Genomic DNA, 25,797 nt, shown 5'->3' with positions numbered 1-25,797 from the left:
AAAGGAATACCTACCAGCGATAATTAACAGTCTAGCCCCAACAAGACCACTTAAATTCGAAGAACTAATTTTAACGGCTAGACAGATTCCTGCAGGAATTTCTAAAATTGAAGACGTTCAGAAGTGACGATTCATTTTTAACCACGCCGCGTGAACTTCCAACTTAATTAAACTTGCGAATTATTCCAGCTCTGGATAATCAGATTTCAACTTAAAAAATTCCTTGCAGGAATTCCCAGTTCTACAATTTTAAACACACTGGATTTGGTTTTGTGCTTTAATAAAACGTGGTAGTACTTGGAAAACCCAGAATAATGATTGATGTATCCTCTAGCTAAGAACATCTCGACTTGCAGGAATTTGCAGGAATAAATCTCCAAAAAACATATTTCACTTAACAACACATTATACAGCAATTTCTAAATATCTACATTTCTAAAGACATCTCGATTGTGTTTCTAGTATCAATTCTCAGCAGGAATTTCCAAAATCCTGCAGTTTAGTGAACAAGAAATTATAAACTATCTGGAGAAACCAAAGCACCAAACAAGAACTAAAAACTGTTTTAGGCATGGGGCCAATTCCTGCAGGAATTTGGATAATTCTCTGGCTATGAAAGAGGGCGATCAATCAATCCTTCAATCATCCCTCGGATAATTTCCATTAACTAAACAATACGCACTGATCCAGCTGTGCACGATTTCCTTGCCAAATTGATACCCCGCCCGTCCCCCGAGAGCGATCTCGTTCGGCGATGGCAAATTAATAAAACAAAGCCTTCTTAGATCCATTCGACACGGTTATTGTGTCGAAATTCCTGCGGAGCGGCAACCTCCAAGACCATCTCAATGGAATAATGAAATGTTCACTTAACCCGGCCTTAACGAGTGATCCGTAATGGCGGTCGATGCGCCCCGTTGGTCAAATGTGCAGGATTTCTGGGTGGCCTTGAACAGGGGGACGCGTTGGAGTTGGCGTGCTGCAGGGGACAACCGCGCAACCTGTGCTTTTCGTTCGACGGTTTTTCTTTCATTGTGCACAATTTCTCCGGCGCTAAATGCAACACAAATAAGTGTCTATTTGAAAAGGGGAAAGGAGCGGAATCAATTATTTGCAGTGTTGACACATTTTTCGTGTGAACGAACCGAAATTTGCCAAGGTAAGTGATACACCTCAGGGGTCGCCCCTCGTCCCGGCGCTACTTCCGCCTGCATAAAAGTGCGTAAATCACTCAGTCATAACCATTTCTCTTAAAAACTCCACTCCACTCCGAATTTATGACCCTGCTCCGTAATATTTCTCCATTGTTTCCAAACTCGATCCATCACATTAGCAGTTATTAACGTTTCCTTTGTTTGTACAACGAGGTCTCGCCCATTTGGGAAAACACCCAAATAGAACGACTCTCCCACACCGTGCGCCATTTTTAATCAGTTGCATTTTTACCAAAAAAAAAAAAACCGCAACATTGCGACATTTCTACGACAGTTATTATTCGCTTTCACTGCTGCTTTTTTTCACGAAAATCCATTTCTTCTTGCGTTCATTGTCATTTGGCGAGTGTTCGCTCCGATGGTTTTATTATTTTTTCCCAACCACCTCTGCAGCTGAAATCGAAGCCGCATTTTCTAATCCACGTGACCACGGTGACACGTTCGCGCAACTCACGTGTCCGATAATATGTTACTGTTATTAATTTTTTCTCCGCTGTAATGAAATATTTATCCAAATGAATTATTCAAAGCGCATTTAAACGAGATGCCGTAATGCTATTCTAAAATGGCATGCAGAAGTACTGTTAATTTGTATGTGTGCCAATAAAACTCCGTCCTAAAGCGTGGACTAAAAGAAAACAGGGATTGCAACAAAGCGAGATTACAGTAAAGCGAACGCACACATTTTTTACAGCCAACGCAGCCCCAACAAATAAATGGTACTCTAACCTGCATTCCAAGAAGTGTTTTCGTATGCATTACGCAGGTGCTGCAAGTCTTTATTCAGAAATATTTCCGGTAGTATTGGGACAAAATGGAAGTCTTCTATGCTGGTACTAAGCAAGGGATTGGTCAAATGTACTCTTAGTAGGAATTTATTCTTTTTTCCATGATCATTGAAATAGTGAGCAAAGATGGCAATTGAATCACTAGTGAGGAAAAAATATTTTCTCACTAGTGAGCAAAGTGGAACGATATGCCAGTTTGCCAATTTTTAATCTGTTATTTAGATTGCAATTGACAAAAAACGTGAAATTGCTTGGGGTAAACTTCTGGAAAAATCCATGCTAAATGCATTATGTGTTAGTATCACTGATTAAACTAAAATCAGTAAACCAATCACAAACACGCAACAACATAACCTCTTTTGTTTGGATTTTTTTTGTCACGTTTTGTTGTGAAAAACTGTTTTTCGTGAGTTCCCTGTTGGGCTAATTTTGTAGAAGTTATTGTTTCAGTGATTTTAACGCATGAGCAAACGTGCATTTAATCACTCTTACGCTTGGGGTCCTCGCCTTTGGCTCAGACGCCTAACTTCCGTACTCGTGATTAAATGCACTACTTTGCTCACTTGTATTGAAAATAGCTATTCTAGATTTCTAAAACTAGTTCAGTACTGTAGTTAGTAGTCGTAGTACTGTTATGTCATACACTACATATTGAAATATAATTTCTCCAAAAAAGAACCTAAGAAAAAATTTACAACGAAGAGTCGCACAATAAAAGTTTGGGAACCTCTGGGGAACCTTTGGTTTAGATCAATGATTTTTTACATAGCTGTCCTCAAAGCGAAATGTGGATATTAAAACATACGACAAGCAAAGAAATCTTCCTTAGGAAGAGGAAAGAACATTTTTTTTCAGTTTTTGGCCCGGGGTACGGGACAGTACCCTTTTTGGGGTACTTGTGCGTTCCCTTGGCATTTATCAAGTACGAATCGTCGCGACTTTCTCAAGAACCCGCCACGAGATAAATCATCTCTTTCCAACGTGCGATTTTCGGGTGGTACCGGACCTCCGGGGTTGCAAAAATGGCAGCGGGCGACGTCTGCGATCGGAGAGAGTGCCTCCGATATCCCAATGTCATCGAGAAAGCCGCTGCCTCCGAGGAGACTGCAACGATCGCACAAGTGGCACAGCTCGGCTTCGTAGTCTTCGACTGACCGCCGTGTTCGCCGTACAGTTAGTCGGTACTCGCCGGTTCCGTTAATTATTGAGGTACCATCCGCGTTCGTAGCGTGTGTGCTGGTGCAAGATATCGACTTGTTGTTGTGATTAGTTTTGGGTGGTTGAGATTACGAAAATCGCGCTTCGCAGATGTTCCAAACCGGTACCGAATTGGTCCAACCGTATCGGTTCCATGGATGGTACTAATTGAAGAGATTACCACCTCGCACAAAGATCTGTAAGCGACTCGATTTTTCGGTACCACTTTATACACAATCTGGTACGACTACAGTACCATGAACAAATCCAGACGCGACTAGAACTTTTTGGGAAAAAGTGGCGGAAATTGTGCCCCTTTTTGTGTGGTACCGGAGAGTGTCTGGCGCGTTTTTTAAACCGGACGGCCTTCGGCTAAATTCAAAATGTCAAAAATGAGAACCGGTGGGATACTTTACGTAATGTGTATCACTCTGTTGGATAATGTTGATTGAAATTTAGATTTCCAGATGCGGAATTCGTGTGTTATTGTATAAGATTTATGAAATTTAATTGTTTCCGGTTTGATGGCTCGAAATTGAAGCGAAGTTGTCAATAAGGAGGTTCCGCGGAACGCGAAAAGGTTGAATTCACACGGTCGTCGCAATATTTGAACGAATTAGCGAAAGAAAAAAAATCTCACAAAACCTTGGGAAATTTTCGGACCATTAAAGGCAAAATAAATATTTAAGGAATCTGTTAATATGGAAATTAAATTGTTCAAGACCAACAAAATTAATGAGTCGAGTAAACTTTTCGCTTAAAAAACATGTTTTTTGATGGGAATCGTGACAATAAAAATTACTCGGTGGCTTAATAAAGCGGTGATCCTATCTATGAAAAATCGAGATTCAGAATGATCACGCAATTCCCCAACGAACCGCACTTTTACCAGGATAATGGAATTATGTATCAGTTCCTGCATACTTTCATTTTTCCTATTTTAATTTCAGGCTCATGTGTGTCACTAAAAAATTTTATCTTACGATTTCTAATTACTAACTGCAAATTACATCGGTTCGAAGCTGTAATTTTCTTTTAGATATTTTTCGAAATGACCATTTTAATGGACGGTTAATATTGAGATTGAGCTATTCTAATTCATAAATTCGAAAACGCTTTTTACATTTTTTCACAGTGCTAATACATAATTTCACTAATTTAAATTACATTTTAATACGACTCAGGAAATCAGAATTCAGACATTACATGCTTAATAAACTGAAAGTTAAGTACGTCGTAATGCCGAATGACGGCACTATCAAAATATTTACACAGCGGTCATGCAAAATTTTAAATAAAGAGCACGCAAAAGGAACGTAATGAAGCTGTAAAAATAATATCCTTTCATTGTTAAGGAACAGTAGTTCTGTCACTTTCATATCAACCTGATATTGCGAATTAAACCGCAAATTAATTTTTTTACATTACCAGCAATAAATTTACATATTCGCGGTATAATGAAAGGCTAATTGGCAATCTTTCGCGATTTCGTGAATTTAATTTGCGATTTTACAACATTGAAAAAACGAATAAGTTGACCTAGAAAATATTTTTAAAGGATTTTAGGCGAGAAGTCGAGTGGGTGCCCTTCACGACGAAAACAAATAAACAGTAATGGAGAAAAATCACTGATTAAAGCAAGACAATGCAAGTTAAATTTGCAATTGTTATCTTCGTGATAACGCAATTAATTGTCAGAATTATTTCGCTTCATCATTGCAACCACATTTTGTACTGTTACGTGAATCCATAAAATAAATTGCAACGAAAAATTAAGAAAAGTAATGTAGTTTCGATTGTTACTCGTCTGCGTCTAATTGAAATTGAGATTTGTTCGATTTAGAAATTAGAATAATACAAAAATCGTCTTACCCCAAAATTATTAATTAAATCAGCTTTTGCTATTTTGTCGTGTCAATAAATTTACATTTAAATTATACAATTCAGGTAATTAGTTGCTTCCCACGATTCATCAAATTTAACAGATGATCTGCAATCATTCACTTTGAAATTTAATTTTAATTAAACTAACTTTCCACACAAGTTGATCATATTCGTGTATTTTCTGTTGTTGCATGTGCATCAATTTATGCATGCAACTAATTTATCAGCAATGTGATTTGCGAATGAAAATGAAAGACAATGTTTCATAAACAGTGCAATTTCATCAATTATTTAAAAAAATTAATTGTCAGTGTGATTACTCTAACCCAAAGCAACAAATCAAATGCACAAAGTACTTTTGTAAAAATAACAAATTAATACACATGCTGTAAGATCGCAGATGTTCATTAAAAAAAATAAATGCAAAAATAACATAAGCTCAATAAAAATAAAACGATCAGTATTACTGTGCTAAATGTAATGTCGTAAAACCTGGGGTGAGTAGGCGTTAAAAAAAGTAAACAATTTGGAACAGCGTAAAGTTTGAATTTCCCGCCGTTTGACCCGAATGAGATTTGTTTATGTTTAATCGGCTCACGCTTGAACATGTTTGTTTTTAGCAAAGTGTGCCCTTAGATATTTGCTTCGATAATAGGAATCGTTAGTTATTCTGTTTTTATGTAAAACGTTGCAAAGAAAGAAAAACAAAGAAAGATTCTTGTTTATAAATGTTAGGTTAGCTGTCAACATGCTCCAATTAATCTACGCTTTAAAAAAAACAGGTTTCCAACGCCTTCCCAGCCCAGGATTTCATTTAAATGCTCGATATCGTTTCTGTCTTTTTAATGTGCAAAAATTAAATACCTAGTGACCATTAGACTTGTTTGTTTACTGAACACTTTATTGTTACTCTATCAACAAACACCTAAGTTCAAATACCGATTTGATAAAGTCAAAATCGAGATTGCCATGATTAATACACTTGAGTTGGCAGTACGTAAAAATTTCATTCAAATGTCATTACAATGGTAACTGTCATTATTAATTATTGACTATTAAAATTTGCTATTACAATATGTTCACTTTTGAGCAACAAATTTTCACCGTCCAGTGTTTCTTCAGCAATAGAGAAAGGCTTGGTCCTATTTGATACCTCGAGTTTTTGAGGAATTTCAACAAAAGTTTCCGGACTTTTAAGGCACTTAACCAACAACTTGCCCAGAAAGTCTACAAATGCGTAAACATGTTTGTGGAAACAGGTAGTGTTCTGCGCAAAAAAAGCAGTAGACGACCGACAAAAAGATCAGCTGAAAATATTGAAGAGGGTGAACAAAGAATTATTGCAGAGATTAATCCAAGAAACTAACCTATCATTTGGTACAGTTCAGCTTATCCTTAAAAAAGATTTGCACTTTTTTCTCTAGCGTGTGTCTGTTATGCATGAAATTATTCCTTGGCAAAAAGAGCCCCCACAACCGACAACAACCTCTCTGGATAATATTGATTGATCGATGATCGTTGGATCTTGGATCGATTTATAAACAAGGGACCTGCGCGTGCTCCGCGCTCACCGTTGACGTTAAATAAAGGTGCGGGAGTTTTAAATCTCATTGTTTCATTGCACTAGCTGAGGAAATTCTTTTACAACTGACAGGTCACACAAAATTCTTTATGAAAATCAAGATTTCAACACTCGCAAAATCACTAACCTAACTTTTAAGACTGACTGACATCTCTTAATTGAAATATCACGAATTGCCAACTGAAATGTTTGGTCAGCGCCTACTCTATTTTTTTTTTTTCGATCTCACGGTACTTAATGGTCATTTTTATTTTCTTAACTTGCAAAAGGTAATTCAATCACGGTAAAGTTGATTTCTGACCCTTGCCAAAGGTAACCACAAAATGCCGTAATTTATTTTTTTCTCGTGATGATAAAAACGAAACTACCTTCACAAGTGTAACAACAACAACTATCTATGGTAAATAATTAGCCGTCCTCATTAAACGCATAATTTCCGTATCAACATTTTTTGTGACTAATAAACCTGTATCCTGAAGACTATTAAATCATGTTCAACGAGAAATTGATGTTGTGTATTATGCTAAAGAGCCGAAGCTCTAATGTCTGTTCTTTGGCCAACACGAATGAATAAATAATTTTTTGTTTCGTTGGAGCAAAATTTGTGGAAGTTGTTTTTGCGATTTGAGCCTTGTGCGAAAATTTCCATAAGAATGCGATAAAAATGTGTTCGGTGACGTCAATCGCCGCCATCTTCGAAGCCCAGTTCATGGGGCTGGATATTGTGTCGGGGCTCAATTACCCAACGGCGAAGTTGTCCGAGCGCCGAGTCCTCGACGGTCGCCTTGTCTTTAGAAAGGTATCCCGTTGTAACGTTGAATAAATTTCCAGATAATTCTCGTGTCACAATGGACCAGGTCGGCCTGGCACCTCCGCCGCTACCGGCGAAGACCCGTCGGTCCCCTCCAGCCTCCTCGGCAACGGTACCGTCCGCCACCTCTGACGTGTACGGCGCGTACCCCGACCAGGTGAACGGCGACCGCTCGCAAAGCAGCCATGTCGTCAAGATCCGCATCAACCCCGACGAGAACGTGATATGCGACGTGGCCCCGTGCATCCGCATCAGCGTCAACACGCCGGAGATGATCCCGAACGGCGACGCCGCCTCCGAACGCTCCACCGCGTACTTCTTCTACAACTGTGCGGTGATGTCTAGTGGGCAAGTGTCGCCGAGTGATACGTTGGACTCGGGCACCTGCAGCGACCTGGACGGGACGCCGCCGCCGCTCCCCAAGAAGAAAAACGCCGTCTCCGTCACGCTCATCCAACACAAGCGCGCCTCCAGCCTGACCGACAGCGACGACAACGAAAGCAACATCAGCTGCGACTCGCTCACCAGCGGCAAGGCCTCGCCAGTGAGTAAAGACGCCAGCAGCGCCGTCCTCCCCCAGACGCTCCTCCAGGACATCAGGCAGCGCAACGCCAAGCTCCAAGACGACGCCATCGTCAAGTCGTACGAGGAGCGCAAAGAAGAAAAGGAAAACGCCAACAACAACAACACCACCAACAGTTTGCCCTTTGACACCGACATGTTTTACAAATTCCACCTGAACGAACACTTGAGTGAGGACAACGACGCGCCCGCTAAGGCCGTCGTCGAAGACGAGACTTTTGCCGGGTACAAGGACCTCCTCGGCGACGGCGCCTCCACCATACGCAGCGCCAAAGGGACGGTCCGGGGGGTCAAGAACCGGGTCAGAGCCGGAATCGCCACTTTCCTCCAGATCAACTCGGTTTCGAAGGTAAGGACACCAACTCCGATTTTTCCATTTGCTATTTATTAGTGTCACAAGAATTCCGCTAAATACCACAGTGGACTGTTACCGCCGTTCAGATGTTCAGTTATGCAACAGTTGGTGTATGCCCGATTTCTTTTTTTATTGGCATGCGAGGCATTCTGCAAGGCGATGGATACGATTTTCGACACACAAAAACTCGCAGCGGCGTGCCGAACAACGGGGAAAGTTCAAGGTCGAATAAGTCACATTTTCACAAAATGCCATTTTAATTATTAATAATAGAATTCTCGACGGGTCAAAGGAAAAAATTGCTGCGATCGTTGCAAAAATGCTAATTGGCGTGATCGTGCCCGCTCGCTAAGCAAATTTGAGTCCAACTGTCACATCAAACGCTAACACAATTTGTATGGAGCGGATTTTCAACAAATTACATTCATTTTATTAAATCATTTATGGAATAGGTACGATGTTAATCTCTAAATGAGATAAAGCAATAATAATCAATTCACAAAATGTCAAACACACTGCAACAATCAACTTTTTACGGTTCAGTCGTTCCATTTGTCTCAAATGAAATTACAAATTTGGAATTAATTTTTATTCATCACTTGCCTCATCCTCAACAATTTACAGAAGAAGCAGTTTAAAAATTTTGTAAATTAGACTCGAAACGTGTCCAGAATCGTGGACAATAATGTTCCGCCTCGTCTAAATATCGACACATGAATGATCCTCTAATCCATAGAATCTTCTAAGCCGCTTAATCGTAATTAAATTAAATCCCCCGAGTATCTTAATCACAACATAGCCACCTTGCACAACACACTCTATTGTTTATTTATAACCTATTTAAAAAAAATCTGGTGGTCCCGCGTGAGTCTTTATTAATCGTCGATTACCGCAATCAGTTGTACAATTAGATAAGAGCAATCGTAGATTACAATTCCTGCGATGGTTGTCGCTAATGTGTCGAAAAATTAGTCGAATGAGAACAGTCCAAGTGTCTCGAGATGTTAACCCCCGAAGTCCAGATCCTTAGCCTTCAAGGTACCGTCCGGGGCCACAAGGACCGCGTTAAGCACACCGTCACCTTCTACACCGACTTAAGTTTAGGTTTTAAGGTAAGCCGACTTAACCGTACGGGCGTACGGCACTGGCCTGGTCGTTCGAAACCGCATTTGGCGCGCGAAAACGTCCGAACGGATTTTATTCGCCGGAGTAATAATTGATTGATGGCGAAAAAATGATTTATGGACGCGGAAAGCGTCGCCGTAAACAGCGAGATTGATCAACAATGGAGGCGTCGTAGACTCGTCGAAATTTCCTGTACGGTATATTTAGTCTCCAGATGGAAGATAATGCGGTGAAAATGTCAAGAAACATAATGACATTGTGCGCTGGCTCGATTGACATTTCGTTGTTGGCGTTTCAATCAGTGCGGACTATTCATGAGTCGCCGTAACGGCGCGGCGATAAATTCATTGCGCAAATTTAAATGATCCAGCGATATCAATTAGCGATTTGTTGATAGTGCGCCGAAAAATGCGAAAGTGAAAGGCGTGGCGAGCGGTGGACTGCAACGAGGCGAACCGCAGAAATTTTTATTGGACTTTTTCGGTATTCGATTTTTCCGAGAACGGTGAGCAGGTGTGCTGGAGTTTGATTAGAATTCTAATCGGGTGATGTCACGGTGGAGGAAAACTCGAAAGGGGACCCAACAACCTGCACAAAATTTTCAAAGTTCTCCAAAAATTATCTTCACTCATCATCACTTCATCAGGAATGTAATACCTTATCACCACTTGTCTCACAGTGATTGCACTCTCGAGAATTTAGATCGAGATCAGATTCAGTCGTTTCTTTCAATGTGTGACAAATTTGAAAATAATGTCACAAAAGACGTACACAGTGGAAGAGTTTGTTGTATCGATTCTTCTCGAACCGGAGACAAGTGTGACAGTTTATACACAAATCATTGAGGTCAATTCTGCCGAAACAGGAACTGAACTGTTACTCTAAGATCAATATTTTCCAAAATGATTTTATGGAAAACGAGTTTTTGTTGAATGATGCGCTGGTTCATCTTGACCTTCTCTATAAATTATCATATTTCCGTCCAATCTCTTCTCGAATGGTCTTGAAATGCACAACAAACTAATGTGATAACTGTTTCCTTAGCATGACTGCAACGAAGAATCGAAGCGAATAAATTATTATAATTTTCAACAATTGACACTGCAAGAATGAGTCTTTTTTTACAAAATCTATTAATTCGTTAAAATAATAATATGTAATATATTTGAAAATAGCAAATCATTCTTAAATGAATACGCATAAGGAAGGAAGTGAGACAAAAGCTTTTTGAGAATTTTTTCCAAAATACAGGGTGTCGCAAAATTAACGTATTCCAAGTCGGGGGTAGGGAAAAATCTCAGGAATCTCGAAAAAATCAAATAAAAAATATAGAGGGGGTCTTTACAAAGATATATGGGTCTGAAGGATCAAACTTTTCAAAATGTTTTTTTCAAATAAAAAATATAAATGGTTGACATTCATTTTGAAATATGGTGAGAATGATTATGTAAAATACATATTAAAATATAAATGAAAACACATTTCTTGAAAAAACAGCTTTATCTCGAAAAAATAAAAGTTTTATTTTTCCAATTTTTGTTCAAAAGGGCTGGAACAGCTGGAATATTAATCAGTTACATTTGAACAAATATTGGCAACTTTGATATTTTTTTTCAACATTTTTAACATTTTTACTTGGTCCACAGGATGTCCCCTACTAAGCCCCGAACTCGGAATACGATAATTTTAAGACACCCTGTATACTAAAGATCGTTTTTTTTTTTGTTGCATAAACCAAATAAATAAATAGGCGCTTTTATTCTGAATTAATTTCACATTAAATTCCATCTTTTGTGATAAACTGACAAATGTATCAGGTGTTTTTTTAAATTTCACCTCTTGTAGGCGTTGAAGAGTCGATTGTGAACGCACTATATGTACATGTTACGGATCCCGGATCAGCTGTTTAAATCTTACGTTTTACACGAGTGGTGCGTTCACAATCGACTCTTCAACGTCCATTACGAGGTGAAATTTAAAAAAACACCCGATATTTTTGTTTCTTGTTTTTCAAAAATCAGTAAAAAAAGGGGTGAAATCTACTTTTAAGTTAAGCTAATTTGTTAAATATTCAAGACAAGAAGCACAAGAATATTACAAATTGATCTATTGAACATCTTTAGTTTTTTCAAAATTACTACTCGTAAACAACGAAGAATCAAAGTGCACAATTTTTGAAAATTGAAAAACTTCAAAAAATATTATTTCCATAAGATATTTTAATCCAAACGCATGTTTGTTATATTTTTAAGTGGATATAAAAGAATTTAAAGAGTTTTTGGTACCAAAAATGTTTTCAAAATAATCTACTGGATGCTTGGTAAAATAAAGAAAAAAAATCTAGTTCTAATTGTAGTATATGTTAATTTGCTTAACATTTAAGGCAAATTGCAGAATAACAATGTAAACTAATCTCTTAAATGACTAAATACTCAAAACTTGCAATGAAGAATTAAAGAGAATAATTTTCAAAAATGGCTGAATTAACAGAAATTATTTTTTCAGCAGATAGTGTAACCCAGTGACAATGGAAATAAAACTTTTTTAAATTAAATATCAAAAAGTTAAAACAAGAGTTTTTGATACATTTGTCTATTAGTCTGTAAGACAAAATATTTTTTTCTGGCTACCTTTTAAAAGAAAAACTGTATATCGCGCGTTCAAATGAAATCCTGGGCTGAGAAGGCGTTGGAAACCTTCATTTGTGGTTTTTTAAAGCGTAGATTAATTGGAGCATGTTGACAGCTAACCTAAAATTTAGAGCCAAAAAATCTTTCTTTTTTTCTTTCTTTGCAATGTTTTATATTAAAAATAGGATAACAATTCCTATTGCTGAAAACAAACATGTTCAATTATGTCCCCGACTAAACCTAAACAAATGTCATTCGTGTCAAACGGCGGGAAATTCAAACTTTACACTATTCTAAGCGGTTTAATTTTTCCAACGCCTACTCAGCCCAGGATTTCATTTGAACGCGCGATATTTCACTATTTTTAGTGCAGAAAACATCTGTTTATGATAATAGCGAAAAGAAGTAAAAAGCGTGAAAAATGTGCGCATTATGCAAATACGTGCACTGAAATATTCGCAACTGACGTCTAGCGATCTTGCCTTTAGATACATCAAATTTTCAGATTTGGTTTGTGATTGGAATTGGCGCACTCGCCTGTTCAGACGAGTGAAAAAAAGTACCACTTTACGCACTTGTTGCATAAATTGCAGTTTTTTCATTTGTTGTATACACAAAAAAATAAAAGACATTACACGTTTTCTTCTAGGCTGCTAAATCAGCAAGCGATTTTTTTTTTCAAAATTCAGTAAAAAGTTTCAAAAAGCCATGCAAACTAAACGCAAGAAAAGTCATGGAGACCGCACATCTCTAACTCTCTCGAAACCATCTCACGAAAGCAAAACTGCATTTCTTCTAATTATCTCTGAACCGACACATGTTGATTTAATTTTTAACAGTCGACTCCATCCCGTGGAAGTAAAAGCGAAAACATTTCTTTCCACCTGCGAGCGTCGATTGTTACATCTAGCATTTCCTTTTTTTCGCTAGCGCCATTGTCATCTTACGATCCATTCTTCTGTCGGCATTTTTCTCGTCCGGCGACTTTTGCATCTTCGACTGTTACATTCTCTGTTACAAAACAATGGCGGCGGCATCACGGTCGACCGCAAAAAACGAACGGACGGACGTTTCGTCTCGCGTCGGACCACTCGACACTACCCCTCGTAATTTAAATGAATTATTTTTATGCAATCACGAAGCCGAAATCAATACACCCCCCGTCTGATTTAATTATGACTTTATCCCAAAATACACAAGGATTTAGAAATTAATCCGGCCATTTTCATAATCGATCCTGCGAAACGAACCCGCTCCATACGCGCTCGCAAGGTCGCCTCGTCAATTTATTTATAAGGTCGTGGTGCACACATAAAAAATAAACTCGGGGCTTGTCGTTTTTGTCGGTGACGTGCCCCCGTCATTCTTTCCGATTTTTTCCCTCTGGAAAGATTTCATTAGGCGCGACCCACGCCGCTCTTTCTTCTCGCCGCCGCGTCAGCCCTCGTGGAACGCACGTTTCCGCGGTCAGAAAATTACCATTCCGTCATAATTACTTGCTTATTGCACGAATTAAAATTAATTAAGCTGCCGTGGCGGGAAAAATTTATCGCCCGATTTACTTTCTAAAACCGTATCACTCGCTCGATTACGTCAACGCATTTCGCACATTGTTTATGCAACAAATAAAAATGACAGGGCCGCACTTCCGCGTTTTGCCCCAAGGTAACCCCGCCCCCCGCAAAGACAGTCCTTAAAAAATTGCTTTAAAACACTCACGTGACCGCTCAACTGTCCGTGTGTAATCTAGGTCCTGGGTTTTTCCGTTGGCCGCCTCCGTTTTCCCACATCTCTCAATTTTCTTCCGTTTGCGTTTTTCTTGTCGCCTGGAAAAGTGGATTTTTCGGAAATCTTGGGCGTCGCACTCGACTTACCTCATCGAAAGTCAAAAGATCACCGTTCTGTCCTCTCCAAATCCAATTAGTGGAGATGTTTTCGTTGTTATGATTGGTTCTTTGTTTTTAAATTGTCGGGATAAAAGAGGCGGCGTGATTTTAATTAGAAGAAACCGTCCGGAAAAAGAATGACGAGTAGAAACTCGATTGTTTGTCGTGTTCCCACGGGCAATTAAAGGAAAGTGTCGGGAGGTAAAGTTGCACAAAAATCGGTCGTTTGTTTTGCATGACAGGAGAAGAAGAGAACGTCATCGGGAAGATCGATCAGTCGCGATCGTCTAAAGTTCAAGGTCACTCCACGATCGGAATTTTTGAAAAAGCGTCGGTGAATAAATCGGGCGTCCCACACAGGCACACGTGCCGTAAGTTCCGGTTAGGGTGTCGGCTCCGGGCTCGTAAGTCGCACTCTTTCCCGGATCGGAAGGGCGCCCTAACTCAATTAACGCAGTGGCAAAGTTTCACGGTTGAGCGCCGCCATTTGTATAATATTTGTGTTGTTTTCAACGTAATTAATTGGTGGCACTCTTTGATGGGTAAATTATGATAAAACGCCACTATTTCACGCCGTTTTAAGCACAATTACACAAATAAACACGGCGTGTGTTGTGCGACGTGTTGTTTGGCAAAACACTACAAGTGTGTGCAATTAGAGTGGGGGCGTCCCGAGTAAAAACACCCTGATTGCCCCATCTCGCAAATCACTTCCTAAGCACAATGGGGTATCGATTGGGCGGCCCTGTTGGGACACCAGGCCCATTAAAATCTTGTTTGGGGCTGGGAGAGCGGAAAACACGGCCAGGTCGAATAATCGATGAGGCGATTCGAGCGCATTTTAATTTTATTCGGACGTATTTAGAAAAATTCGCCCGTTCCAGACCAAATCGCCGGATTTCTCTCCGAGTCTTGTAAATTTAATAATAAAAGAGCGGATTGTGTGCTCGAGTTTTATTGTATTGATCAATCCACTCGGAGTGGGGTCTTTGGGGGATTTTAAAATTTCCAAAGCACAATTGCAACTTTTTACATCTGCGACAAATCCCGCGATGAAATATCAATAGCCGGGCCACGTAAAAAGCTTGTTTTGTGGCGGACTCGCTTTGTTGCTTCCAAAGAAAAACGTTCCGATAATGGAGGCAACATGCGGCTTTTATCCGACGTAATTATCAAACGCCCGGAGGAGATTTTCGGACCCACCGACTTTCACCGGACTTCCGGACCATCCAACTGACACCTCCTCCGACTCCAGCCTGTTTGACGCTTCCCGTTGATCGTATAAAATTGCCAAGACTATTTACGGTCTAAAATTTCATCAATTACGGCCGCGCACCCGTTTCGTGTGACACTCTGTGCTCTAGCGGTAAAGATTACATAGCGGTGCGTTACGCTAGAGCAGCTTCTCTTCAATTAACCCGCTCGCTCTTGTAACGTTACATCGGAACCGAAGACGACCTCCAACAACCAAAACAAAAATCAACCTCACAACAGAAAGAGAAAAGACGCTGCAATGCACACCACCATCGTGACGCCATTGTTCGGAAGCAAGATGTGTGCGAGATTAGCAGCTCTGATATAACGGCGTTCGAGAGATGGTAACAGTTGAGAGTTTTCATTTTTAATAATCCAGATCCAGGGTATGATACGCGGAAGCAAGATTTTATTTAATCGCCTTGAACCTAGTTCTGGTCCTTTGCGAATAGGAAAAATACAAAAATACGGAAATAGATGTGAAGATTCACATATACAGGGTGTACTAAAAATGGCGCAAAATATTTGTGTCACGCGAATCTACGTTGAAAACCAAACAAAAAATTCTAATGTGGATTTTGTCTTAGACGAATAATTATTACATAAAATTATCAAACACAAATATACAATTTTTTATCAACGCATAACTGATAACGTCATTTTTATTGTTTATCGGTCAATTTCCATCGAGTAGTTGATATCTCTAATCTGTGTCAAAAGCAAATGTGATTCCTGGTTTTGTTATCTTAAAAATGCGAAAAATTTGAAACAACGTCAACGTCAATGTCATTTCAAAATTTTGTTAGATTGTTACAAATTCAAAAATTTTCCCTTCCTGATTATGCCCATGTCAACAAAATATCAAAAAAATTAATTAATTAATGTCATACAACATGATGATAGGTTGACATTTACGGCCGTTTTACACTGGAGCATTTTCCATTGCGTCAAAGCGTGATTTTGACGACCAGTTTTTTTTGCTCGCGACAGTATTTCATTGGTATACTTTGCTCCATTTTTTTGTGTCCACGTGCACAAAACATGGTCGTCATTTCCGGTAAAACAAACGTTGAATGTGTGTTGTTGGAAGATCAATAGTTTTGGAAAAAAGAAGTAAAATGTTCCCTCATAAAAATGCATGAGCGGTTGAAATTTGTCAACTGATGATAAAATCCATGGCCTCCTGGATCGAAAGAGGCAAAGTCTCTATATGGCCCGCCGCATTGGCTAGATTCAGTGTTTTCAAGAGGGCAGCACATTAAGGGGCTTGGAGGGTTGCCTATCCTCAGTAACATAACCTTAAAAAATGAACAGTGTAAGGTTAGAACAGTAAAAATATTAAATTTTGGAATTTCACGGTGAGAATGACAAAATTATGTTCATTTTTTTAATACATAATTATCGAAAAGTCAATCAATAAGTTGACAAATATTTTTTATTTCTCAAAATTACGCGCCTAGCGGGAACTACTATAGGAGATGTCATGGGATATCCATTAGACATTTAAAAATAGACATTTCGACGAAGATAGGCAACCCTCCATGCCCCTTAATGTGCTGCCCTCTTAAAAACGCGAAAAAGGCCTGAAAGTAGCTCAAATGCGACTGGCCTTTTAAGAGACTTTGTCTCTTTTAATCTAGGAGGCCATGATAAAATCAATGCACTTAAAAATTTGACAGTTGACGAATTAAATTGACAGGTGACAGTTTAAAGTGAGTGTTGTTAATTCCCCCTCGCTCGTTAATAAATTGCGTAACGTCAAACTTTATCCCGGTTCTTTATTGTACATTTCCTCGTTTAAAAATCGCTGGAAAACGTTTTTATCGATTTTCTTTTGTGCGAAATCCGCGATCGCTTAAGCCCGCTGATTAGAGAAATCCATTGGTGTCGGCGTGAACGTAATTAGTCGGTCGTCCATAATTTAAACGTTGAAGAAATTGAATTCGGACAATTTAAACCTGGCACGACCTAAAAAGGAAGAGACTCGTCACCGCTTAAAGCGGCGGCCGCTTAGCGAACGCTCTGGGTAATTGCCCGAAGATAAGCCCCATTTCCATCATCGCCGCGTTATCCCCCCTCGTCTCGCAATCGATGTAATTCCCCCGTTGTTGCAGAACTACAAGGAGAAGGACGCCGGCAAGGTGGTGGTGTACACGACGACAATGGGGATCCTCCGGGAGACGTACCAGGCGTGCATGAAGGTGAAGCAGATCCTGCGTACCCTCCTCGTCAAGTTCGAAGAACGAGACGTCTTCATGAGCAACGAATACCAGAACGAGATAAGGGAACGCATGCGTTGCGATCACATCCTCGTGCCACAGGTGTTCGTCGACGGGCAACACGTAGGGGTGAGTATTTAGCCCCTTCCTCCGGACACTTGTCGCTCGATCGACCTTGGAGCCTTCCCGTCTCCCGATTAAAACGGCGCGCCGGGAGAAAGTCCCTCCATGTTTTATGGCACCGGGGAGAATTAGCCAGCGCCGAAAGCTCGAGGAAGTATCGCGGGTCGCCCGATGGGGACGTCTTAATTGGATTTTTCCGGAGCGACCACGATACTCTCCAGAACTGGCACCACCGAAATCGATTAGACCCCCGGATTAGCTACTCACTCGACACGTATCATCATCCACACCATAAATCACGCCGACTTGATTGTATTTTTTTTCATCCACCATCATTTATCACTCGCCTAGACCGGAAGAAAAATAAATCTGGCGAGTCCACAATCTGTCAAAAAATAAGACAACACTGTTATATTCTCCTGACAGGTCGCATTCACCTGTTCGCATCAACGGGGTCCAGGTCCTGCTGGGTCGCTCGTTTTAGGTGATGAAAATTCGAGCGTAATGCTCCACATAAAGCGGTGCAAAATGCGAACCGGTCGTTAACTTGTAAATATTACTTTTGCAATCTTTTTAAGTAAGAAGGCGAGGCGCTGTAAAAATCCGCGGGAGCCTTGACACGCTTCACGTGTGTGCGTTCGTTCGTAATTTGATTTTTCTCCTGTAGAGTGTTGCATGATCCGGACAGCGGAGTCGGCGGGTTTTGTCTTGTGGAATCTCTTCGCGACCCACATCGCTGGCCTCGATCGGGTGACAGCGATGCGTCGAGAATTCGACTCTGTCGCTTTCTACACGAATTTTTCGACGGCGAATCACCCGGAAATCGCGCCTTGATTCGAAAGATCCAGCCCGGCTGGTGCTTTTTGTGGCGCCGCGTTCGATTCCACCACGTCAATGGGACGGGGAGGATTACCTGTCGAATTTATTCGGACGCGCTCTGAACGTCAAACTATGAAAGCCTGCCACTTTATTTGTAAATACGGTCGGGACCGGGAAAAATGGGGTCCTCGACCCCGCCGCCGTCTCTTCCTAGGACGTGTGCCGCTTCGGAATGCGAATTTCCGGCCGCAGAGCAGGATACGACACGAGACCGCCGGACCGACGGCTATTGGTTCACTAGGCCGTCGAAGGAGGTCACTTCTTCGTCGCAACGGAAAAATCTCGTGGAAAACTCCAAGGTCGCGTTTAATTCCGGTGATTTATGCAGACCTTTGAACCATCACGTCCGAGCTTTCATCGCCGATCGCATCTGTTCCTAGCGTGAACACCTCCAATTAGACGAAAGAGCGCCGGACTTAACGACTCCCCTGGGGCGCACCGACCCACCCCGGTGCAACTGCGCCGCTGCATTGATTTTAAAGCGAGCGCTTTGTCCCGCGAAAACTTCCAAAATTGAGAGAAATTATTGCTGCTAACCCAGAATCCGGACGCTCAGATTCCCATCTCGATTTAACATAAATTATTCATGGGGCGATTAACGGCGCTAATAAAAAAATCACTTTTTATCGTCGGCTTTTTGTCGAACAACTTTCGAAGTTGCCGATTGGTTTTACAAGGCGAAGTACTAATTTGCGAAGAACTTTACAACTCACGATTTCCGACAAATGCACGCAACAGAGAATTGCGAAAAGTAGCGCCGTAAACTTTCGAAATAATTTCAGTAATCTTAATTGAGTTTCGGTTCTTGTGCAACTCGACCGGCGGCGATTTAAGACCTCCAGGACCATCTCCGTCATATATTTGTGGTCCTGCGTTGATTTATTCCAAACTTGCGAATCGTCCTGTCTCCATCAGCTAAACAAGCAGCGAATGTTTACTGAATGAAACCACCCCCGCCTCGTGTGTACCACGCACACGAGTGGGCGTCCATTATTGTTACGACTGGTTTGACCGCTTAATTTCTCAAAACAACCCCCACGTTGGTGCATGAGGTCGAAGTTCGTCGGCGGGGCGTGTACGGTGAGCGTCCGCTCGAGGTCACTGTCCTGCAAGGATCCCTCTCCTGCGACAACAACACATGCCGAAAACAGCGGAATTTTTAGCGCAGGACCATTAAGATCGGCACGTCCTTGCACTCTAGCCGGCCCGAAATTTATCGATCTCGCCGCCTGAAAAATTGATATTTTGCTGTGGTCTCGAAAGGGGAGAGGAACAAGTGTCCCGTCCGGAGACACACCCGTTGTGCGGAATTAGGATGAACGGCGGCGGTGTTTTCTGAGGCAATAGCCGGGGGCTAAACAAGACGGATCCATTAAGTCGCCTCAGGTGCACAAACTCGGTCGATACAGCCAGGCTCCGGAGCAATGGTTCGCTACATTCCGCGGTGTCATTCTCTACGTGTGAATCTGATACGGATTCCCTTCTCGGGATTAATTGTGCCGATAAAAATCAAGATGGGACGAAACATTACCGGAAGGGCCAACTGTTGCGCAGTGACGCGATTCGCTCAAAATCGACCCTAAAAGTGAAATTTCATCTTCTCGGGGTTTCTCCCGGAGGTACCATCGAACGACGTAGAAAATCCACAACTGATATTTTTTCCCTTGACATTCTGATCTCCACGAAAAGATCAAAGGTGAAATTTTCTCCCGAGGTGCTTGTTTTGCAATTTTTGCGTCGGTACCACAATTAATTATCCAGTGGTAAACAGATTCTCCTCCCTGCAATGCTCATCTCGTCACGTTTACTTCAGTACCATAATTAACTGCAAAAAACCCACAACGAATTCTTCTGTCCAGTTTTTTCCTTTGCAAACTAAACAGTACTACTCTCTTCGTTGCAAAAACACTCCTTGCATCCAATTAACTTCTACCAAACCAACAACAAATGTCACAGACAAATAAAAAGGGAAAAGAGTAGTTTCCCAGTTTCTGTTTTGAGTACCTCAAGGCTGTATTTGTTTTCACTGCCACGAACAATTAGGTTGAAGATTGGGAAGAGTCAACTGTTGACGGTTGAATAAAATCGAAGCTTATTATAAGTGAAATGGTTCTCAAGAATTATCTTCGCGTACTTTCGATGCCGTAATTAGCTGGTAATGAAAACTTACAAGTGAGAATTTTTTCCACGGCGTTTTCGTCCCCACAAAAACATTGAAGGTGAAATTTTCCACAAGAGTCATCTTCACATGATTTCTCTAGTTGGTACTATTATAAGCTGACCAATAGTGCGGAAAAAACTTATAACTGAGAGTTTTTTCGCAGCGTTCTTCCGGTACCACAAGCAATTAATTGAGTTTTGTCACTCTTCTCAACTGAAATTTTTTCAGATGAAATTTATTCTCCTCCAAACTCTCATCGCGTGTCTTTCCTTTAGTACCATAATTAACTCTAAATTACTCAGAACTAATAATTTCTTTTCCCCAGTTTTTACATTTACAAAATTGAAAAATGAAACTGTCTCGCGGTAAGAACTCTCACTCCCTCACTTTCAGTTAATTTGTATGGAAACTAATTAACAAATCAGATTTAGATTCGCTTCTTTCTCATTATGTTTTCCGGTACTACAATGCTGTATCTGTTTCTCTTTTTCCTGTCGCTAAAATTGTATTCTTTATTCTTCTTAATCTTGAAAAGTGTTTCTTCACGACTATTAAAGAATAAATGCATTCTTGTTGGATATTCAATGAAAGAATGTGTTAGAATATGTATATTGAAATCCACGGCTATCGGTCAATCACATCCCTCGCATTTTCATTCTACAACGGCAGATTTTCAAAGATTGTTTTTTCTTAGTATAGTCGTGGAGAAAGTATAGTCTTCAATTCGCGTATAATGAATGACTATTATTCACTCGGACGATTCCACTACTCGCCTACGGCTCGTGTTGCAATTTTCATCCTCTTGAATAATAGCCATCATTGAAGAATGTACTATTCTTCTTTGGAAGATTCCACAATGTCATTTTCAACCGGATTAATAATCCCAGTAAATATAAAACATTCCAGAAAAGAACAACCTTTGTCAATTTGGTTCAAATTATAACTCGCAAATGAAAATTTTCTCAAGAGTCATTACTTTTGCTTTCGGTACCATCATTACATAACGAATGACATAATCACAATTGACACTTTTTTCCAGCGCGTTTTCGTCTGTCCAAAAAATTCATTATCTAAAAGCGCCAATTTTGTTATTCCTTCTTCAGCACCAGAACTAATTGATAAATAGGAACAGAAAATCTTCTACCAAAAAATATGTACAGGGTGAGCGAAACTCGATGTCTCAGCTCTATTAAAAGAAAAGGAAAGACGATAGAAAAAATCTGAAAAGAGGTTCTTAAATAGGATTGATTCCATATTTGGAAACTGAAGTAATGACGTCATCGATTTTTTTTCCCCAGAAACATACCTATATTTTGGCATATTTAAAAAGAGCTAATTTTTCTGAAGAATTTTTGTAAAAATTATTTCCTTCATGTGTTTAGCAACCAATTGCGTGACAAATATTGACCAATCAAATCGAGAAAACAAAAAATAACCTGATAAAATTTCTCTAAAATGCACATGTGCAATAATCTGATAAAAAATGTCGGTACCTGATTTTTTTTTTTTTGTTTTATTAAATTATTTTGAATAAAAAGGATTGGAAAGAATGTGTTTGCTTTCATTCTATTCAAGAAATAATCAGCCGTATACCCCTCGTGCAAAATTTTAATATCGGCAATTTTTTTTGCTAATGAACTCAAACATCCATAAATTATTCGGTCAGAAGACCAATTATTATCAAATAAAAGCCCTCGACTTCGTCTCGTACTCTTATTTGCTAATAATTGGTCTTCTGACCTCATTTATGGATGTTTTCTTTCATTAGCAAAAAAATTTCCGATAAAAAATGTTGCACTTGGGATACAATATGTGAAAAAAAATGCTGTCTTTTGATATGCTTTGATACGAGTATCTTTGAATTTTTTATATTTACAAATTTGCTTATAATTTTTTAACGGAAAAAGATAGCAAATTATTTTTTTTACAAAATTGGTTCAGAAAAAATAGCTCTTTTTAAATATGCCAAAATATAGAAATGTTTCTGGGAAAAAATATTCGATGAATAGAGCTGAGACATCGATTTTCGCTTACCGCTTACAATTAATGAATAGTAATAGAGATTTTTACCCAAAGGTCCTTATTTTGCTTATTTTTCTCCAAGTGAGATTTTTTTCCACTTAATTTTCTTCTTTTCCATAAATTCCTATCGAAACTAATGAATAAATTTCACAGAAAAACCTCCTGAAAAAGCTACTGCTTTTCCTTCAAGTTTTCTTGCTCAGAGATGCTACATTTTCCTTTTCCAAGGCGTTCTTCCTGTTAAGTGTTTAGTACTTCGACTTTAATACCTTTTTTCTTTTATTCGATATTTACTCTAATATGGAATATCTAATACAAGCTTGCTTTTCTCATTAACAATATCCTGTGATGTTCCGAATTGATAATGTCAATAAAAATTAAGCTACGGAGAAAAGCTTCCGGATACTCCTTCCTGTTTATTCGTCAGAATCGAAGCTGATAAGTGAAATTTTTCCCGAGAATCATCTTTGCATCATTGCTGCTCTCCATCACATCACAAATGATGAATCACTAGTAACAGAGATCCTTTCGCCAAAAGTGCTCACTTTGTAGTTCTTCCTTCAGTACCATAATTATTAATTATCCCAGAGAAGAGACAATTTTCTTCAAAACCGTTGATTCACCTTCGTTATCATTCATAATTATGTGCAAAAAGTCACAACTGCGAACTTTTCCCAGTTCGTTCTTGTCAAAAAAAGTTGAAAAGTGAAATTGTCACCGTCGCAAAAACGCTCGTTTTCTTCCTTCCAATTAATTCCCATCCCAGCTAATTAACAACGGTAGAAAAATAATGCCAACTGATAAGAGCTAAAAATGAGTTTTCCCTTCGAGTCTTCGTTTTCAAAGTACAACTTTCCACTTTCCTTTTAACGCTTGCCCCATCCGCACTTCTATTTCCGTCTTTTTGTTCACCATTTATCTTGATACCGGATAGTGGTGCACCTCGTCGCCTTTAATATCCGAGCGAAAAAACCCATCTACGCCGCTGAACGCAAATGGCCGATGTTTTTCAATTAGCCGTTCCAATGTATCGGCTGGTGCGCCGACCTTAGAATGTTTAATTAAACCCAACTGCTCACTGCCAGAATTCGTAAATAAGTCGACGATTAATAGACCGACACCGAATCCAACTTTTACTATTGATCGCCCGACGAAAAATCCAACAATGAAGTTTTCGTTTTGGCTAATTAATCCAGATGGCTCGCCTCTAATAACCGTACCTACACACGTTTACCAGATTTTTGCATAATGTACGGACGGCATCCTGTTTGTATAATTACCGTAACACTAACCTAATGTTTGTGCTTCTGCTGGAAAAACTAACCGGTTAATGATGGCCGAGCCAGATGACTCGCACATGCCGGTCAATTAGACTAACGAAGAAAAGTAAAAGGGCCGAGTTGTTTGGAAACTCCGTCATGCCTAGTTAATTTCCTCCGGCTATTTTATCACTATTAACGCGAGAAAGTCTCACATTAGAGGCCCAACTAGCAATTGGGCAAACATTTCCAATTGTCTCTAAAATGATGTAGAAAGTCTCGCCTGTACCAAATGGCCTTGCTTGGTCACTACATGTTCGCGTTATCGGTGCGGATCTAAGTAGGAAGGTCTCACTTGCAAAACTAATTGTCAAGGAGAGCAACACCGGGACTCGTTCTAAGTCATTTTGGGCCCTTCGACTTGGAATTCGGTGTGACATTCTCAGACGAGCTCGAGTAATCCCACTGCATAGAGCGTCATTGCCCCCTGGTGGAAATGCAAATTCGTCCATCTGTACATTCTGCGCATCCACCAAATTGATCCGAATCGACTTTCGTTCCTTTGTTGAAACACCCTTCACTAAACTGTTGCACAATTTTTAACACCCCACTCCACTAGTTACGATTCCTTCTCGTTCTGCTTTTGATGTACACTTCACAGATGTATCTTGATTATCTCCACACCCAACACTACATAACCATTACGTTCTCGCCCTGCTTCTTATTAGCCCCCATTACAACCTGTTGAAGCCTGTTCAAACGGCACCTTTTCAAAATGTGCAGCGACGTATTTTTCCTAGATAATTGTTTGCCAACCGCACTCGTTCAGTTTCTGGTTTTAATTGAAATCAATAATTCGCCGTAAATATACATTCCAGCGAACTGGAACAGATTCGTGTTTTCGGCGCGGAACATGTCGTGTTCCGGTTGTTCAAACTGTTCGAGAACAATCGTCGTGATGAAATTAGTAATTAGCAGAGGGTTTCCTGTCCATCGGTGGCATCTCCGTCCTTCCATTATCCTTCTTAGATGATAAGCGTGGATTTTTGAGTCCGTTGTAATGTTCGATATCTTGTTCCAGGACGCCGAGACAATAGAGAGATTAAACGAAACCGGAGAGCTGAGGAGAATATTAAAACCTTTCAAGGTAAGTTTGGGGCGATCTAATCGTTCGATTAGGGCTCAGCCGTATCGGAAGTCGGCCGTAATCGAAGCGTTCCGATCGATCGGTCTGGACGTTGTTTTATTTACGTTTTCTCAAGACGGTGTCAACGCACCGCGCAAATGACTTTTGTAAATGGCATAACGGTTCGTTAATTACGTCCACTAACTTTGATTAAGTTTCCATGTTTGAATGTAACGTCTGTTTGGCAGAGCATGGACGCCTGTACGACCTGCAAAGTTTGCGGTGGGTATCGACTGTTGCCTTGCCAAGTTTGCAACGGCAGCAAGAAATCAGTACACCGGAACCATTTCACCACCGAATTCGTCGCTTTGAAATGTATGAACTGTGATGAAGTCGGCTTAGTCAGGTGCAGTGCATGCTGATGCGAATCTCGACGCTTCGAATCTTCGACTCCGGAAGTCCACCGTCCATTGCCATATCCGAGCTTCCATCCACTCGTTCTACCCGCTTCCCTCTTGGTGTCTAAAGAGTGCAATCTTGTTAGTCTTAAGCTGTCTTAATACCAATACGACTTATTTTTAAGTAGGTTTAGAGCGATTTTAACCCTTACTAGCCTTAAAACATTTGTATAAATTTTATTTTGTGTTGAATAAAAACGATCCAAAACGCTTCGCTCTTTCACTCGACCCCTCCGTACGAC

At 40.1% G+C, this 25,797-nt stretch overlaps 1 protein-coding gene across 1 annotated transcript; it reads left to right on the top strand.

The window, feature by feature from the left end:
* Positions 1-3,123: 3,123 nt before the first annotated feature.
* Positions 3,124-25,766, top strand: LOC138134016 (glutaredoxin domain-containing cysteine-rich protein CG12206-like). Its single transcript, XM_069052080.1, has 5 exons — positions 3,124-3,398; positions 7,497-8,407; positions 17,423-17,656; positions 25,053-25,118; positions 25,346-25,766. The coding sequence occupies exons 2-5, from the start codon at positions 7,514-7,516 to the stop codon at positions 25,517-25,519; spliced, it is 1,368 nt and encodes a 455-aa protein (XP_068908181.1). The 5' UTR covers positions 3,124-3,398; positions 7,497-7,513; the 3' UTR covers positions 25,520-25,766.
* The last annotated feature ends 31 nt before the right edge of the window (positions 25,767-25,797 follow it).

Source organism: Tenebrio molitor, chromosome 6 (genome assembly GCF_963966145.1).
Source record: "Tenebrio molitor chromosome 6, icTenMoli1.1, whole genome shotgun sequence".
Lineage (NCBI taxonomy): Eukaryota > Metazoa > Arthropoda > Insecta > Coleoptera > Tenebrionidae > Tenebrio > Tenebrio molitor.
This window is presented reverse-complemented; position numbering and strand designations above follow the sequence as displayed.